The sequence below is a fragment of the Aotus nancymaae genome, unplaced genomic scaffold (genome assembly GCF_030222135.1).
Source record: "Aotus nancymaae isolate 86718 unplaced genomic scaffold, 86718_ANA_hifiasm-v0.15.2.pri h1tg000108l, whole genome shotgun sequence".
Classification (NCBI taxonomy): Eukaryota; Metazoa; Chordata; class Mammalia; order Primates; family Aotidae; genus Aotus; species Aotus nancymaae.
The window spans coordinates 38794533-38811635 of NW_026988523.1; the positions used below are offsets into that span (position 1 = coordinate 38794533).

At 41.0% G+C, this 17103-nt stretch overlaps 1 protein-coding gene and 1 long non-coding RNA gene across 6 annotated transcripts in view; one reads left to right on the forward strand and one right to left on the reverse strand.

Annotated features, from left to right (window-relative positions):
- The window catches only part of PIGM (phosphatidylinositol glycan anchor biosynthesis class M), a 34646-nt gene extending 18290 nt beyond the window's left edge, over window positions 1–16356 (reverse strand). The window contains exons 1-2 of one of the 4 annotated variants that reach the window (XM_064370817.1): window positions 15686–16356; window positions 1080–11087 (exon numbers count right to left, since the gene is read on the reverse strand). In XM_064370817.1, the coding sequence (XP_064226887.1) occupies window positions 11044–11087; window positions 15686–16115 (474 nt within the window). In that variant the 5' untranslated portion in view covers window positions 16116–16356 and the 3' untranslated portion in view covers window positions 1080–11043. Of the gene's footprint in view, window positions 1–1079; window positions 11088–14561 lie in introns of those variants that run through there. The other 3 variants (XR_010340478.1, XM_012449688.2, XR_010340479.1) reach the window with 3 other exon arrangements.
- Window positions 15425–17103, forward strand: part of LOC105715371 (uncharacterized) — a 51492-nt gene continuing 49813 nt past the window's right edge. For both annotated transcript variants that reach the window (XR_001107027.2, XR_001107028.2), the window contains exons 1-2: window positions 15425–15893; window positions 16198–16697. This is a non-coding gene — a long non-coding RNA (uncharacterized LOC105715371). The remainder of the gene's footprint in view (window positions 15894–16197; window positions 16698–17103) is intronic.

Below are 17103 nucleotides of genomic sequence, written 5' to 3' on the forward strand. Positions count from 1 at the left end.
TTGAAAAACATTTCTGAAATTGTTTTTGAGACCCAGTGTTAACAAAGGCATTTATTTTTGATAGAAGTATACATTAATTCAACCTGTAGAGAAAATTGGCAATATGTGTCCGAACTCTTTAACTCAGCAGTCTACTTCTCAAAGTTTAGACTAAGGAAGTAGGAATATACTGTATATAAGAATTTAGTTGCAAGGATATAAATTTTTTTTTGAAACATTGTCTCACTCTGTCACCCAGGCTGGAGTGCAGTGGCACAATCATAGCTCACTGCAGCCTTATCTCCCAGGCTCAATTGATTCTCTCCTGCCTCAGCCTCCCAAGCAACTGCGAATACAGATGCACTTCACAATGCTTGGCTAATTTTTGTTTTTTAATAGAGACAAGGTCTCCATATGTTTCCCAGGCTGGTCTCAAACTTCTGAGCTCAAGCAGTCCTCTTGCCTTGGCCTCCAAAAGTGCTGGGATTACAGGCATCAGCCATCGTACCCAGCCAGGATGGCATTATTGATATACTAGCAGAACACAAAAACAAAAACAGAAACAATGCAAATACTGACAGATAAATAACTAAATTTGTACATTCATACTGTGAAATTCTTGGCAGTCGTTTAAAGTCTGAAGAAAGTCTTGAAGAATATTTATTATTGTTAAAAGATAGGCGCCCAGCTGGGCGCAGTGGCTCAAGTCTGTAATCCCAGCACTTTGGGATGCCAAGGCAGGTGGATCACTTGAGGCCAGGAGTTCGAGATCAGCCTGGCCAACATGGTGAAACCCCAACTCTACTAAAATTGCAAAAATTCACCAGGCATGGTGGCGCATGCCTGTGATCTCAGCTGCTCAGGAGGCTGAGGCAGGAGAATCGCTTGAACCCAGGAAGCAGAGGTGCCAGTGAGTGGAAATCGGGCCACTGCACTCCAGCCTGGGTGACAAAGTGAGACTGTGAAAGAAGGAAACAGAGGAAAGAAGGAAGGAAGGGAGGGAAGGAAGGAGGGAAGGAAGGGGAAGAGGAGAAGGAGGAAGAAAGGAAGGAAGGGAGAAAGGAAGGAAGGGAGAAAGAAAAAGAAAGAGAAAGAAAGAGGAAAGAAAGAAAGAAGGAAAGACAAAGAAAGAAAGAAAGAATAATATTCAAATACATTGCTAAGTTTTTTTAGGTTTATTTTAAATTAAAATGAATAGTATGACTCCAAACTCTACAGTGTATATACAATGATCTGGCAGAATACAACCTTAGGTATTGACAGCGGTTATCCCTGGATGGTGGAGTTATGATTATTGTTCCAAATTTCCTATTTAAAACTTTGGTTTCTGTTTTACTATAATGAACATATTGTTATGATAACAAGTGAGATTTTTATTTTTACTTAAAAAATAAAGCTGAGGTCTTCAGGTGGACTAACTCTTACAGTTACTTAGCTATATTAGAAAGAGCTGGGCATAGTTCTTACAGCTGTTTGGTGTGTGTGTGTGTATAAATATATATCCCATATATAATCAGCAAGCTTACCTTTCTACTTATGTTTTGCTTGGACTGCTTTTAAACCAAATGCATATGCCAAAAGCTAATAAACAGACCCACCCCGGACATATGCAAAATACTACAAGAGAGCTTAGGCAGGCTTTAACTTAACACTAGGCAAAATTAAAAATTTTATTGCAAATAATCTACAAAGCTATATATAGTTTATTAGAGTTGCCTATAAGAACTTGGTTTATCCATGACCACTTAATCCAGTTAGTGAACCTTATACAAACATTTACAGGCTCAAAAAGAGACTTATTGGCAGACTTGGCCTTCCTTCCATGCCTAGTTAGCAGGGAACAGCTGCCAGTCCCTCAAAAACACAGAAAGAGAAAACTAGAAAGATTTTGCCAATGATTTAAGCAAGGAAAAAATTTAGAGCTGCAAAGTGTGTAACATTTACTAGATTAATATGAGAACAGATTCATAAACAACCTAAGTGTCCAAAATAAACTATCACATGGAGAAATTACAAACATCTATAAGGAACTATAAATTTTAAGAGCCCACATTTTGGCTGGGTGCAGTGGCTCACACCTGTAATCCTAACACTTTGGGAGGCTGAGGCTGAAGCCAGAGAATAGCCTGAGCCCAGGAGTTTGAAACCAGCCTGGGCAACAAAGCGAGACCTCTTCTCTACAAAAAATAAAATACAATAAAATTAGACAGGCATGGAGGCACACGTCTGTGGTCTCAACCACTTGGGAGGCTGAGGCAGGAGGATCGCTTGAACCCAGGAGGTAAGGCTGAAGTGAGCCATAATGGTGTGGTGTCACTGCACTCCAACTTGGGCAACAGAGCGAGACTCTGTCTCAAAAAAAAAAAAAAGCCCACACTTTAAAAATAATACAGCATTTCTCCAACATAACTGACTTCTCCCCAGTTTCCTTTGCCCACTTGCTGCCTAGCTACATTATCTAATATTCGAGTGCTCAGAGCACAGTCTTAGGCACCCCCAAGCAATCTCATCCAGGCCCTTGTCTTTAAGCAACATTTATAATCTGGTGATTCCCAAATGAATACCTGATTCTCCCTCTGACTTCCTCACTAACACCGCTGACATCTCACACTTGACATGATCGATTCCAAACTGCCTTCCTCCCTAAAATTACTCTTTCCATCAGTCTTCATAGTTCAGTAAAGAACATTACCATCCATCTAGTCATCCAAGCCAGAAGCCTAGCACTCATTTTGGATTTTCCTTTTCTTTTCCCTGACACCAAATCCATCAGTAAGTTCTAACTTACATTCATAAAAATGCATGCTGAATCAACCCACTTCTTACCATCCCTAGTACTGTCACTTATTCAAGCCTCCCCAGAATCCATTCTCCATTGAGTAGCCGGAGTGTTTTTCAAAAAATGTAATTCATATCTGCTTAATCTCTTCAGTGGCTTTCGACTGCAATAGGAAAATAAACAAACAAAAAAACCTCTGAACTTCTCATCACGATGCAATTAAGCCTCTGAATGCCCTTCTCCTACTCCATACTCCTTGCAGATAATTCTTTAGCCACGAGCCTTTTCTATTTCTGGGATGCCAAGTTCATCCTACCTGAAGGCCACTGCACTTTGTGTTCCCTTTGCCTGAAAGTGCCCGACTCTATACTCCTACCCAAACCCTATTAATTAGTTTTTAAAATATTATTAAGAAATTAAGAATATGCCTTGAGAGCATGCTGCGTGCAAGTGGCAATCAGAAGACCTGAGTACTAATCTCTCACTCTTTTCAAGACAGGATACCTGGCCTAAAACCAATATGATAGTAACTTCGGTCAACAACCGAGGTGAATCCTTAGCTCATGATTTTCCCTTCTCTGGGACCAGTCCCAACAGTTACCTCCTCACTTTTTAATTTAAAACTGAAATATAGAGATCTGGAGACTCAAGGTCACTGGAGCGGGTCAGCTGCTGTTGAAGTCCCCAAACTGTCCAGTCTCCTGCCTCCCCAGACTTCCTTGTTCAGTTCCTTCCTTGGGATTTATGGGTAACCCAGTATCCTTAAGTCCTTTACTAAAGTTGGTTTCTTTAACTCACAGTTGAAAAGAACTTGAGAATAATCCCTTCTTAATTGTCTGGTTAGCTTCCTAGAACTCAGTTTTACAGAATCATTCTCTTAGTGTTAGCTACCCCAGGGCATCTGTGGAATCTAAACCCCGCATGGATGTCGACATACGTGGAACAATTTAATATTCATCTTCCCCACCTTATATGCATGAGTGCATGTGTGTGCGTGCGCGTGCACACACACACACACACACACACACTCTCTCTCTCTCTATCTCTCTCTCCCCTCCCCTGACACACACACACGGCATTCTTTCCAAGTCCTCTCATCATCCTTTGTACTTTTCTGCAGCATCCACAGGCAGGATTTCTGTTCTGCCGTGATGTTTTCTCATAGTTCATCCTTCTACTGCATGCTGGGCTCCCAATAGTTGTGATAAAATTAGGAATCCTATTTATGTATGTAAAGAGGGCTTCTGCATGCAAAATCAATAAATGTGAGCTCTAAAATGAATCCTCTCTCTCCCAGGAGGCACCCACTTCCCTTGCCTTTCCTGGGTTATCTTCTATTTCATTGTCCCTAGCAGCTATGTTCCAATCACCAGGGGAGGGGCTTTACTTTTTGGAGGTTAGAGACCCCTTTGAATGCTACAGACATTTTTTTACAGAAAAAATGCATACAAATACACACAGATTTTGCACACAACCAAGGTTTATGGGCTTCTGATTAAAATCACTTTACCAAGAGTAAGACTTCTGTGACCATCTGCCACCCCTATACACACACACCACTAATTCCCACCCTTCACTAGCAGTGACTCACCCATGCCTCTGCTGCCAGACACCAGTAAAATAAACCTGGTTCCTTTCTCCTAGCATTTTTTATGCTGAGAGATAGAAAAATAAAAACACAAAGCATCCCCAACAATTACAGACAGTTACACTTAGGAGTCATTAAAAGCTTCCCCCATTAGAACACTTCCCCAGGACAAAGACGTTATAATTTCTTAGATTACTAGTTTATTGCATAGTTATGTTTTACATGCTTTCCTTTACAGGGAGGCATTCTTGGACGCTGGCTGAGATTAGGAAACAGTCAAGTCTTAGCAGCACACTTATTTCTTAGATGGGTTATTTAAGATTATCACAGTGATTAATCTCATCTATTTTTTGTTGTCAATTTCGGAGGGTGACATTTTTGGCCTTGTTCCCAGTTCTAGAGATATTGTCAAGTTGAAACCTGCAGCTTCTTCTATACTAACTCTACCTTCTAAGTAGAAAAGAGGTTTGAAAATGTTGGAGCTTTCTGGGTTGCCTTCCCCAAGCTAAATTAGAGTCTACTGAAGAAAACCCATAACCTTGGTGGGTGAAGAGGGAGGGGAAGTATTTATACCCTCTGATTAGCAAATAATACTTATATCAAAAAAATTGAGGTTTAAATGAGATGATGTGTGGAAAGCATATAGGCTCACAATAAGTGCTTGATAAACATTTGTTCCCTCCCCATATCTACTTCACTTATTTAACATTTATTGAGCACTTATACTGTATGCTAAGAATATAAACACAAAACAGTAAGTCTGATAGAGACACATTCGCCAGGTACGGTGGCTCACGCCTGTAATCCCAGCACTTTGGGAGGCTGGAGGGGGGTGGATCACGAGGTCAAGAGATCGAGATCATCCTGGCTGACATGGTGAAACTTCGTCACTACTAAAATACAAAAATTAGATGGGCGTGGTGGCAGGCACCTGCAAATCTCAGTTACTCAGCAGGCTGAGGCAGGAGAATCGCTTGAACCCAGGAGGCTGAGGTTGCAGTGAGCCAAGATCATGCCACTGTACTCCAGCCTGGGTGACAGAGCGAGACTCCATCTAAAAAAAGACAAATGCACAAATAATCATAACATATCAACTCCATTAATAGAGATTATTTACCAAATCTTACAACTCTAGCTCTATCTTTCTTTTTTCCCCCTTAACAGCTAACTTTCTCTCTCCAAAAGCTAATCTGGCATTTCTCTTGATAGAAAAAGCGTCCTATGAGTTGGGTCCTGAAAAACGAGTGGCAGAATATCTGAAGACCAGGAGAGAAGTATGCACACTAGGCAGAAACAACAGCATGGACAGGCCAGGGGCAGTGGCTCACACCTGTAATCCAAGCATTTTGGGAGGCCAAGGTGGGTGAATCACCTGAGGTCAGGAGTTCGAGACCAGCCTGGCCAACATCGTGAAATCCCATCTCTACTAAAAATACAAAAAATTAGCTGAGCATGGTGGCACGTGCCTCTAATCCCAGCTACTCTCAAGGATGAGGCATGAGAATCAGCTTGAGCCTGGGAGGCAGAGGTTGCAGTGAGCCAAGATTATGCCATTGTACTCCAGCCTCGGCAACAGAGTGAGACTGTCTTTTAAACACACACACACACACACACACACACACACACACACATACACACAAACACACAAACCCAGCATGGGCAAAGGCTTAATAGTGTGGTAACTTAGGGAAACTTCATTATCCAGTAGGCTAGAGTGAGGCTGAGTAGGGGAAATTAGCTGGAAATGTGGGCAAGAGTCAGTGCAAGATGGAGGATGCTAAGGAATTTGGATTTCTATATGCAGGTCACGTAGTCCCCCAGGATGCTTTTTTTCAGAATGGTGGCACGATCAGATCTGCTTTGGAAAGCACACTCTGGCAGCAGTGGGGAGGATAAATGGGAGGAGGAATGAAGGGCGAGAGAGATGAAAAGCAAGAAGACCAGTCAGGAGCTATCGATTCCAGATGAGAGATAATGAGGGCCTGAACTGTCATACTGCCAATGACAATGGCAAGATGCCAGCAGGCTCCAGGGACATTAAAAGGTAGAACTGACAGAATTTAGTGACTGATTAGATGTGGGGCGGGTAGCAAGTGAAGGAGAAGAAGGAATAGGAGGTGATTATAAGATTCTAGCTTAGAAAATTAGGTGGATACCGATGACACTTAGAAATGACAGGCATTGAGAAACAGTTTTCTCTTCTTTTTCACAGCCCTTGCCATTCACACTGTGTAAAGGAGCTCGCTATCCCCAGCTCTCACTTGACGGATTCCTACACAACTCCATTTAACAAACCTAGGATGGTATGTAGCAAACCCAGCAGCTCAATGATATTGGTTATTCCTGTCTGTCTTTGTTTGGATCTGGAAAAGCCCCAGGAAAATATTATCAATGAATAAGAGATAATCCCTATCCCTAGGGAGCTCACAGTCTAGATGGCACAGTCATACACATGGGAAATTATAGTACAATGTGATCTGCACTATATAATAGAGGTACTGTATCACAGAATGTTTCACAAAGGTCATCCTTAACTGAACTTGGCTGGTAAGGAAAGACAAGAGGAGAAGGAATATTAGCCAAAGGAACAGCAGATGCAAAGGCTGAAGAGGTGGTATAATTTGGTATGATCAGAGGGTGGGGCGAGTACAAGATGAAGCTGGAAATGTAGGCAAGAGTTAGATCATAAAAGGTTTTGTGAGCTAAGGTAAGGATTATCAAAGGTATGATTAATCACTGAGTGATTTTAAGCAGGAAAGTTTCAAAAAAAAGCCCCCAGTACTTACCAATGTTAAAGAAAAACAGGTAAGATAACAAACATCTCAGTACTTAGTATATATCAGGTTCTGCACTAGTTTTGTCCAATTAATGGATAGATGTATTTCACCCTAGCCATTGATTTATAACTGAGTTATAATCCCCTTTCCACCAGTCTCCTCCATCAGGCACTATGAGTTCCTTAAAGGCAGGACTCTAGTCTGTACCATCCTTATACCCCTAGGCTAGCTAAGTGCATGGCACAAAGTAGGCTCCTAAGTATTTACTAGATGAATGAATCACCTGTTGGACAATGTTTTCCTGAATTCCCTGCTTCCTAGAGTCCAGTGGGTCATCTTCCGTTCACCATAGCTAAATGATAAGGGTAGTAAAGGGAAGTGAGTAGTAAATTTAGCTCCAGAAGATCTGGAGTATGCTCTTGCCTCACACACTAACTCTGACCTTGGGCAAAGTACATATACTCTGAGCTTTAGGGGTCTCATCTGGGAAAATGAATTTTGTAAAATTCCCACATGTCACAAAATGTGTGAAAGTATTTTGTAGCATTACTAAAATATAAGTTGTTTACATATATGTTTCATCTCCCTTACATATTAACATGTGCTCAGAAGTCAGGGAACAAAATAGTTTGGGCTCAAACTTATTGCATTATAGGTCAGTAAAAACACTAATGTTAATCGTATTTTTCAGCTAGCATTCATGTCTTTCTGCTGGATAATGTGAATTAGATTCTGGTTGCTTCTTGCTCACTCCAATTAGTAATACTGTTATTTAAACATACCAAGCTCATTCTTACCTCAGTACCTCCACACTGCTTTCACTCAGCAAGGAGGAGCGCTGAGTGAAATGCTCTTCCCTCACCTCCCTGCACCACAATTGCATGCAGGTGCCTTCACTTCCCTGGTCTCTAGTGCCCTCTCATCACAATACCTTCCTAACCAGTTCATCTAAAGCAGCACCCACTCTGCTCTCCTCACTGCCATCACTCTCTACTTCCTAAGCTTGCCTTATTTTTCTTTATGACACATCATCATCACAATCCTGTACTTGCTTATTCTTTGCCTCCCCATGAAAATGTAAGTTCCACAGAGATAGGGTCTTTACCTCCCTCCCTCACTCACTGCATCTACGATGCCTAGAACAATGCCTGGCACACAGACGATACTCAGGGCATTTTGCTAAGTAGTTTGCTAAGTGAATGACATTTGCTAAATAAGTGAAGTTTTCCACTGCAATCACCTGTCATCATATAGCATTAAAAAGGACTTGGAAACAAAAAGAATTAGAAGACCTGGGGTCCAGCCCTGATCCTGCCATTAACTAGCTATTTGGCCTTGGAAAGTCACTTGTTTCTGAGTTCAATTTTCTTATCTGTAAAATACAAATAAAAATAACCTCTGCCTTGTCCTACTGCCCCTCCATTTCACAAATCACATCATTGTGGAACTTAATGGGGTCTTACATAACATTTTATCAGCGGGGTATGTTTCTGTTTTTACTGTTAACTCTTCAGGAGCACAGACTGTCTTGCTCATCTATTACAGAACTTGACTCAGGGCCTGGGTCTATAAATAATTGCCAAAAAAAATGAAGAGCAAAGGTCATACATTTCCTTTATAAAATGAACTGAGCTTCAAATATTCATGCTCCAAATTATTTTTAAATACTCACTATAAGTGTCATTTCATTTCATCTAGCAGACATAGCAATTAGCAGAGTGCCTGAGCAGCTAGAAATGTTCTCATTTCGTCTGGTTTTTGTTCAGGATAATGAATATAAATGCTTGTTTTGACTAAATGAATGGTTCTCCTAGGCCAGGGCTGAATAAATGCTTGTGCTATTGTGATGCTTCTGACCCAGGCAGGAGACATGTGCTTCCATCTCCAGAACAGCAACCCCTGAATGACCCCTCAATACAATGGAGAAAAGAAGTGCTGTGTAATTTAGGGGCATAACCTAACCTCCACTGCTTAGAGTCAGCTTAATGTCTAACAGAAATACACAAAACTGCCCAGCCTCAACCAGACATCTGAATAATCTGTCCATACATTTTTCACATATCAGTATTTACTGTCTTTTCAAAGGACCAGATCAAGATGAGAAATAATAAAGTTTATATAAAAGGTAGTCAAACATTTATTTTATATAAGTTCCTTGTCTATATCCATTAGATTTGGGGAAAAAGGGTTCAAGTTTACAGTGCCAAAACAGCTCCTCCTTTAAAGGCTTGTAAACAGTGGCTTGTTCTATGCCAGCATGCATGCTTTTGAGCATATCAACTCATTTAATCCTTATCAACAATTCTACGAGCATTACACTATCATTCCCATTTCACAGATAAAAACTAATGTATGATCATCTAGATATGATCATCTTGCTCAGGATCATGCACTGGGATTTGAACCTAAGCGATCTGAGTCTATACTCTGATGCCATGCTATCAGTGCAGGACAATTTTTAACTGCATGAATGCACGCTGCAGAGCAAGAGAGATTTAATGATGATCATTTACCTTTTGGATATTATGGCCACATACTTTTTGTATGTTGATTTACAAATAGCTTGGCTAAGAAGTGGTTCAGCAAGTCAACTTCTTAAAACAGGCTATGAAAGAAAAGTGCATGATGAAGCCAGCAGTAAACAAAGAAATTACACAACTTGGTGAGAGAGGATGTGGATGTGGAGAGAGTTGCTAAAGGTCTGGAATCATTTGAAAGTTCAGTGATGACAGTGACTTGGTACAGCTGACTGCCTCTCGAGCAAACAACTAAAAGATTAGAAGGACAAACTGATTGGCAAGACACTGGTCAGAGCCAGTGTCGATTTCCATTTATTTTGCAGCAATTCATCTGCTGTGTTTGTATACTCTGGAAAATCCAAAACGTAATGGGAAAAGCATAGGTAAAAATCACTTATTAGCAAGTTATTTAATCTTTGAGCCTCTTTGTTCATCTATAAATTTAGAATATGAATATCAACTTTGAAGTGTTGCTGTGAAAATTAAATAAAACCATATATGGAAGAATAGGTACCCAAAATTGGTTAATCATGAAAAAGTTAACATGATCAAGATGTAAAATAATTAGCTGTTATTGTTGGGGCAGGGCTTGGAGTGGGGGTTTGGATATTAAGATTCTAAACATGTGTAATTTTTAATCTGGAAAACCTACCAGATAAAACAAAGAGATTACCACATTCATGTTTTTAGGGATACAGAAAGTATGACCAACACAGAATAATTAATTTGTTCAACTTTGATGGAAGGTCAACCCCTTTAGTTCTCACTTTGTTTTTAAGAGTAGGAAAAGATCCAGACTTCTTAATTATGGATTATCCATCACGTTCATTGCTTCCTCGGAATCTTTGAGACCCAAGAATATCTGTTCTTTAAAATTAAACACAAAATAACTGAAGAAATTTGAAAACAAACAGAATGTTAAATTATATTTGATAACAAAATCATGGTTTTGTAAGAAAATATTTTTAGGAGATACATGCTGATATATTTAGTCATGAAGTTCAATGACGTTTGCAACTTCACCTGGCTAAAAAAATTATATATATATAAAATATATATATTCAAAAAATATACATATATATATAAAATCATCTCATACATAAAGCAAATATGGCAAATTGTCGTTGAATTTAGATGATAGCTATATGAGTAATGTTTAAAATAGTTAGGTCAGGCTGGGTACAGTGGCTCACACTTGTAATTCCAACACTTTGGGAAGCCAATGAGGGAAGATCACTTGAGCAATCTCCCTTTTGCAACATACCAAGACCTTGTCTCTACAAAAAATAAAAAGATTAGCCAGGTGTGGTGGCACATACCTGTCTGTGGTCCCAGCTACTTGGGAGGCTGAGGAGGGAGGGTCATTTGAGCCTGGGAGTTCAAGGCTGCAGTGAGCCATGATTATACCACTGCATTCCAGACTGTGTGAAAAAGCGACATCTTGCCTAGAAAAATAAAAAAATAAAACGGTTGCAGTTTTTTGTTTTAGAGACAGGGTGTCGCTTTGTCATCTAGGCTAGAGTACAGTGGCACAATCACAGTTCACTATAACCTCCTCGAATTCCTGGGCTCAAGTGGTCCTCCCACCTCAGTCTCCCAAGTAGCACTTTTTTTTTTGTACAAATGGGGGTCTCACTATGTTGCCCAGGCTGGTCTCAAACTCCTGTCCTCAAGTGATCCTCCTGCCTCAGCCTCCCAAAGCATTGCGATTACAGGCATGAACCACGATGCCCAGCCCCTAAAATAGATTCTAATAAAACATGAGGGGTGGGGGAAACCAAGAGGTTGCATTTAGGGACAATCCCAGGTAGAATTTTCCATCTTTTTCCTTTTCTATCCATAATACAGATGGTTAGGGGAGAGAGTGGGAATGCAAAAACAACTGATATTAGAGAAGTAACAATAAATTCAGCCACAAGTCAACTAACTGAAAGACAAGTTCTACACAACTTCTGAAACATCTTTTAAGAGTCCAGATGGTGAGAAGTAGTAACTAATATCTATGGTTTCAAGAAAGAATTCTTTCACCAGGGAGAAACAAAGTAGTGGGTGAGAGTATCAGCCTTTCCAATAGGCCTATCAAGAGATTTTATCTAGGAATATTTAGGAACCACATTCTAAAGATGTTACAAAGGCAATTACAGAAGAAAATGTTATATAGTTCCCTCTGTTCAGAACACACACTATCTTGAGAATCATCCCTCTTCATCTAATAATGAATGCTTATCTGTAAACGAACATATCAATCTTAAGGGGTGATATAAGAACAAAAAGAATTATGTAGGAAATAAGCCAAAGTCTTATACAATTTGAAGGTGTTATTAAAGGACTAAAAAGGAAACAAAAGGGTTGTGAGAAGAAACAAAAAAAAATTTTTTTGTAAGATTTTACATGACCAGAAAACAAATTTAAAAAATTAAAATCCCCCAAGAAACCAAATTAACTCATTTTTTAAGTTAATCTATTAATTAAATGTTTTGCAACATACAAACTGCAAAATATCCTTTGCATCCCTTTAAGAAACACCTGCATTTCTTTGGTAAAGAATTTCTTGCAGGACAGGATCTAAAGTTTGAAGTTCCCTCCAAAGATCCCAGTAGAAATGTTTCTAACTTCTAAGAATGTCCTAAGAGAATGAGCTAAAACACAGAAAATGTTGAAAATCTTATTTAGAATATTAAAAACTGGAAGCAATCTAAACATCTAACAGTGGAAGAATAATGCATTTATAATGTGAACACACATGTGATGTCCAGCAATTTCAAGTCTAAATATGAAGAGTAAGCCACAATAAAGAACGTTAAAAAAAATTTGTAAGTAAATATAATTATAAAACAAGGTCAGAAATATGAAAAAAGGGACAATTATATCGGAATGATAAAATTCGATTTCTGTTTCCTGCCTCCTCCCCTGCTGGCTCTATAATTTTTTTTTTTTTTTTTAATTCTTAGAATAGGAAAAAAAAAGCTAAGAATGCCATGGCTGGAAGGCCTTTAGTAAACAAGCACATATAAAGGGTCCTCAAGACAAGTCCCAATATGAGGTATGAGACTAGATGTTATAAGGAAGGTCATTGTTCTGAGGAACTGACCCTGCTATTTTTACCCCAAACAGAAGCCCATACAAAACTACCCTATTCTTTTCCTCTTTCTAATGAAAGGTCCCAAAAGGTATCCATCCAAAAAGTGCTGCCAATAATAACATTGTTCATTGTGACCAGCCTATAGACATCTTATTTGCAAAGGCTTTTTTAGGCCTGAACTGACATGAAATACACTACCGTGGAACTCTTTTTGTCTTTTTGTGGGTATTTTTTGACTGCAAAAGAACAGTTTGTTAAATTACTTATCTTTTAAAAAAGACAATCACAAAATCATATTCATATACTGCTACTGTAGTGTTAGGGACTCCCAAGCCTAGACAAGCTGTTTAATTTAAATATATATATATATATATATATAAAATGTGTGTGTGTGTGTATATATATACATATATATGTGGATGCTTGTTTGTACAACTCAGAAAGCATTTTTCCCCTAGAAATATTACAGTGATAAGGGAGACCGATCTGCCCAGCCGAGCCTCACTTCCACAATCTCCCTCTAAATTTCCCGGTCTAGAAAACCAATAGCTCTTTGGGATGCTTCCCATGCTTTTCAGGAGTTTCCCTCACAGGCCTGCAATTTCTATCATGGAATTATTTATTTGTTTATTTATTTAACCTAGGAAATGTCTTACTAACAAGTTGCTTTATCACCTAAAATCTACTATTATTCATTTTTACAACATAGATAACACTTGATTGACTTAAATTCTTCAAGAAAAAAATCTTGCTTTAGCAATCAAAAACTTAAGAACAAAGTGGTAAGAAGATACTGAAATGTACTAATAGTTTGTGTGTTTAAGGACCTCAAACATTAAAGGCAAGATGATAGTTTTAAAAATGTAGTAACTCCAAGTCTAAACATGAATGAATTCAAATTTAATACTTTTTGTATGAAACCAAATGGCAGTCTAATACCACTGGGACTAAGTGCTGAAACACTAAGTAATAAAACAAATACCTGAAACATGATTACAATTTAAATTCTTTGGCTGATTTTTCTTCTAAGCCTCCACATTTAATATAGACATTAAAAACTCTCTAAAATAATACTAAGCACCTTAGTATTATTTAATACTTTCATACCTAAAAAGTTATCCTTTCTATTTTTTTTATTTTTTTGAGACAGGGCCTCGCTCTGGGCTCAAGCAATTCTCCCACCTCAGCCTCCTGTGCAGCTGGGACTACAGGGGCACACCACCACGCGTGGCTAATTTTTTTTATCTTTTGTGGAGACTAGGTCTCACTATCTTGCCCCAGATGAGTCTAGAACTCCTGGACTTAAGTGATCCTCCCACCTCAGCCTCCCAAAGTGCTGGGATTACAGGCACGGGCCACCACACCCAGCCTAAGAATTCTTTTTGGATTTTCACAGCTGTGAGGAAAGCTTTAGAAAGAAAAAATGGGGTTTAAAAGTTAAGACATAGCTTAAGACAGAAGCATAGTAAAACAGGAACAAATACTGGCTTCATGTCTCTAACTATATTCCTCTTTTTTAAGAATCTTTTAGTATCTGACAGTTTCAACAGCCTTTCCATTTTCTAATATGTAAACTTTATTCCCACCAAGTCCCAAACAAGCAAATCCTAAGATTTCCTAGAAGGTGGACCTCAATTATTATTTTTATTTTATTTTTTGAGACAGAGTCTTGCTCTGTCGCCCAGGCTGGAGTGCAGTGGCGTGATCTCAGCTCACTGTAACCTCCACCACCTGGGTTCAAGGCATTCTCATCTCAGCCTCCCGACTAGCTGGAACTACAGGCACACACCACCACGCCCAGCTAATTTTTATATTTTTAGCAGAGACTGAGTTTTACCATATTGGTCAGGCTGGTCTTGAATTCTTGACCTCAGGTGATCCACCCGCCTTGGCCTCCCAAAGTGCTGGGATTACAGGCATGAGCCACTGTGTCCAGCCGGACCTAAATTATTGTGTCCCTTTTATATATAAGGCAAACATTGGTTTTAACTTCTGTTTTAACAGGGGAACTTTCACTAGAGTTCTTAGAAAGTTCAGAAAAAAAGTCCCAAAGCTCTCTTCTGGTCCATACAAGACAATCAGAACGTAACAGACATTAGCATAAAGTCTGGAACATACACTAGTCGTATTTGATTCTCTCTGTCAGGGGTTCTTCTCTGTAATGGGAAATAATTTGAATGAGGATGGAACAGTTGATAAGAAGGAAGAACAAACCAGCTAACCAAATAAACAGAAAGGTGTTCTTTCCTTGAAACTCAAGAGCATAGGCAGGAGCCAGCCATAAGGCCTGCCCTATAAACCATAACATTAGGAGAACTACAGCTCTTTTCCAAGGCATTCTTATTCGTGGCATCACAAGGGGCAGTAAGCAGAGGTACCAAAGAAAGTACTGGGAGGTGCAGACTTTGTTAAAAGTCACAAAAATGGACGTATGAAGAAAACAACAAAAGACGAGGTCTCTGTAATAGGCGAAAGACACAGCTGAAAGCAAGATGAACTGTGGCAGGAACGCTGCAATTCCCAGGGAAAAACTCCACTTGCTCTCTGCAGTCAAATACAGCATGTAGAAGTACGGAGAAAAGTTGTGACGGATATCCCGCCTAGTCAGGTGATAAAAGTAAGTGTGCTCCAAAAATTCCCAGCCGTACTCATAGTAAAAACCAAAGCTTAGGGCAAAAAACGTGAGTCCAGCAACTGCTACAAACAACAGCACAGCCCGATTACACACCCTCTTCAGGAGCTCGTACAAACGAGCCTGGAAAGAACACCGGGACTGACGGGGACTTTCGTCATTGTCGCGACCTGGAAGCAGGTGAAGGGTTATGGGAAGGATGTAAGTCACCGGATATATCTTCATATGCACCGCGAAACCATAGAATACAGCTGCACACGCGACCAGTCTTTTCTTTATTAAGTATAGGACCATCAGGACCAGGCAGGCGACAATCGAGTCTGCATTACCTCGGCTGGATACTGCCATAGGCAGGGGGTTAAGAAGCCAAAAGACACTGTAGCCACAAGCCTGGCGGCGCCCCAGTCCCTTCAGCAGCAGCAGTCGGTACAAGAGGAAAGCGGTGAGGAGGTCGCAGCTGATGAAGAGAAACTTTCCAAAGAGCTCGCTGAGGTAGATGTTGGGAGTGAGGAGCCAACCCAACAGCGGGGTGTAACGGTAAGTGGCTCTCAGGTAAGGCGAGCGCCCCTCCGTGACGAAGCGCGCGGCGTCGGTGAACACCTGATAGTCGATATCCGTATACCTTACGTGCAGGGCCCGGTCCTGGAAGACCCCATAGAAAACCAGGGCGACTCTGGCTAGAAATGCCGCACCAAACACGCCGGCGGGGGACACTCTCAGGTTCAGGAACCATTCGCCCCAATGCTTGGTCGAGCCCATGATCTGACTGTGCGACAGCTGCTCAGCCGCAGCTCCAAACTGCCTTAGTACCTCTAACCTTCCCTTCCGTTCCTTGCCGCAGGTGGCCGCTGCATCTCCCACCTGCTACACTGCCCACCGAAACCAATGAGAACGATCACTTCCGGCACGAAGCCCCGCCTCCGTACTGCTACTGGTCGCCAGCCCCGCGCGGGCTTCTCAGTCGCCCCAGCCAAAGACTTGCCTTGCTCTGGAAGGGCGGTCTCTTTTCCCGCTTCTTCTTCTGGCGGAGGCGGGATTTCCGGTCCCTAGGCGGAGAGACATCCGCTTCCCAGGAAATCCGGCACTGGCTTGAGAATTTTATGGAGCGGAGTGAGTTTTCTTTGTAAGAGACAAACCCTTGCCTCTCACCCTCTTCCCGCGCCCCATTCCGGTCCGCAGAGGAACCCCCCCACGACGCGCGCAGCGCTGCATCCCGCAGTCCCAGGCTGGAGACCCGTGAGTGAGAAATGTAGGCGTGAAAGGAAGATGAGCCTTCTCATGCTTTACTCCACCAGCTCGCCGGTATTCACCGGGGGGTTGTGGGCCCCGGGACAGGATAGGGTGAGTTGAAGGGGGCTGAGTGTGCATGTCCCGTGCAATATTGGAAGCATACTTATATTTTAAAATTACTAGTTGGTAATCAGAGATTCAGATTCAAGTGGACAGCTTGTCTTTTATCCGGCAACTCTTAGTGAAGGTGATGGGAAAGAAGACAGGAAAGCGTCACAAAATTCCTAAAGTACGTCAGGCCCTTATGCCTCAGTACCTTTGTGGCTGGCATTTCTTCTGCCAAAGTTGCTTTCCCCTCCCCAGTCACTCTGGCAAACACCTCCTCAACCCTTCTGGCCTCAGTGCAAGTGTTAGCTCCCAGCTGCCACTCACTTCCTCATCACGCAGAATGAATGATTTAGATGCCAGTCTTCTCCCCTGTCCGAGGATAGGTGGACTGGGGCGGACGGGATCTAAG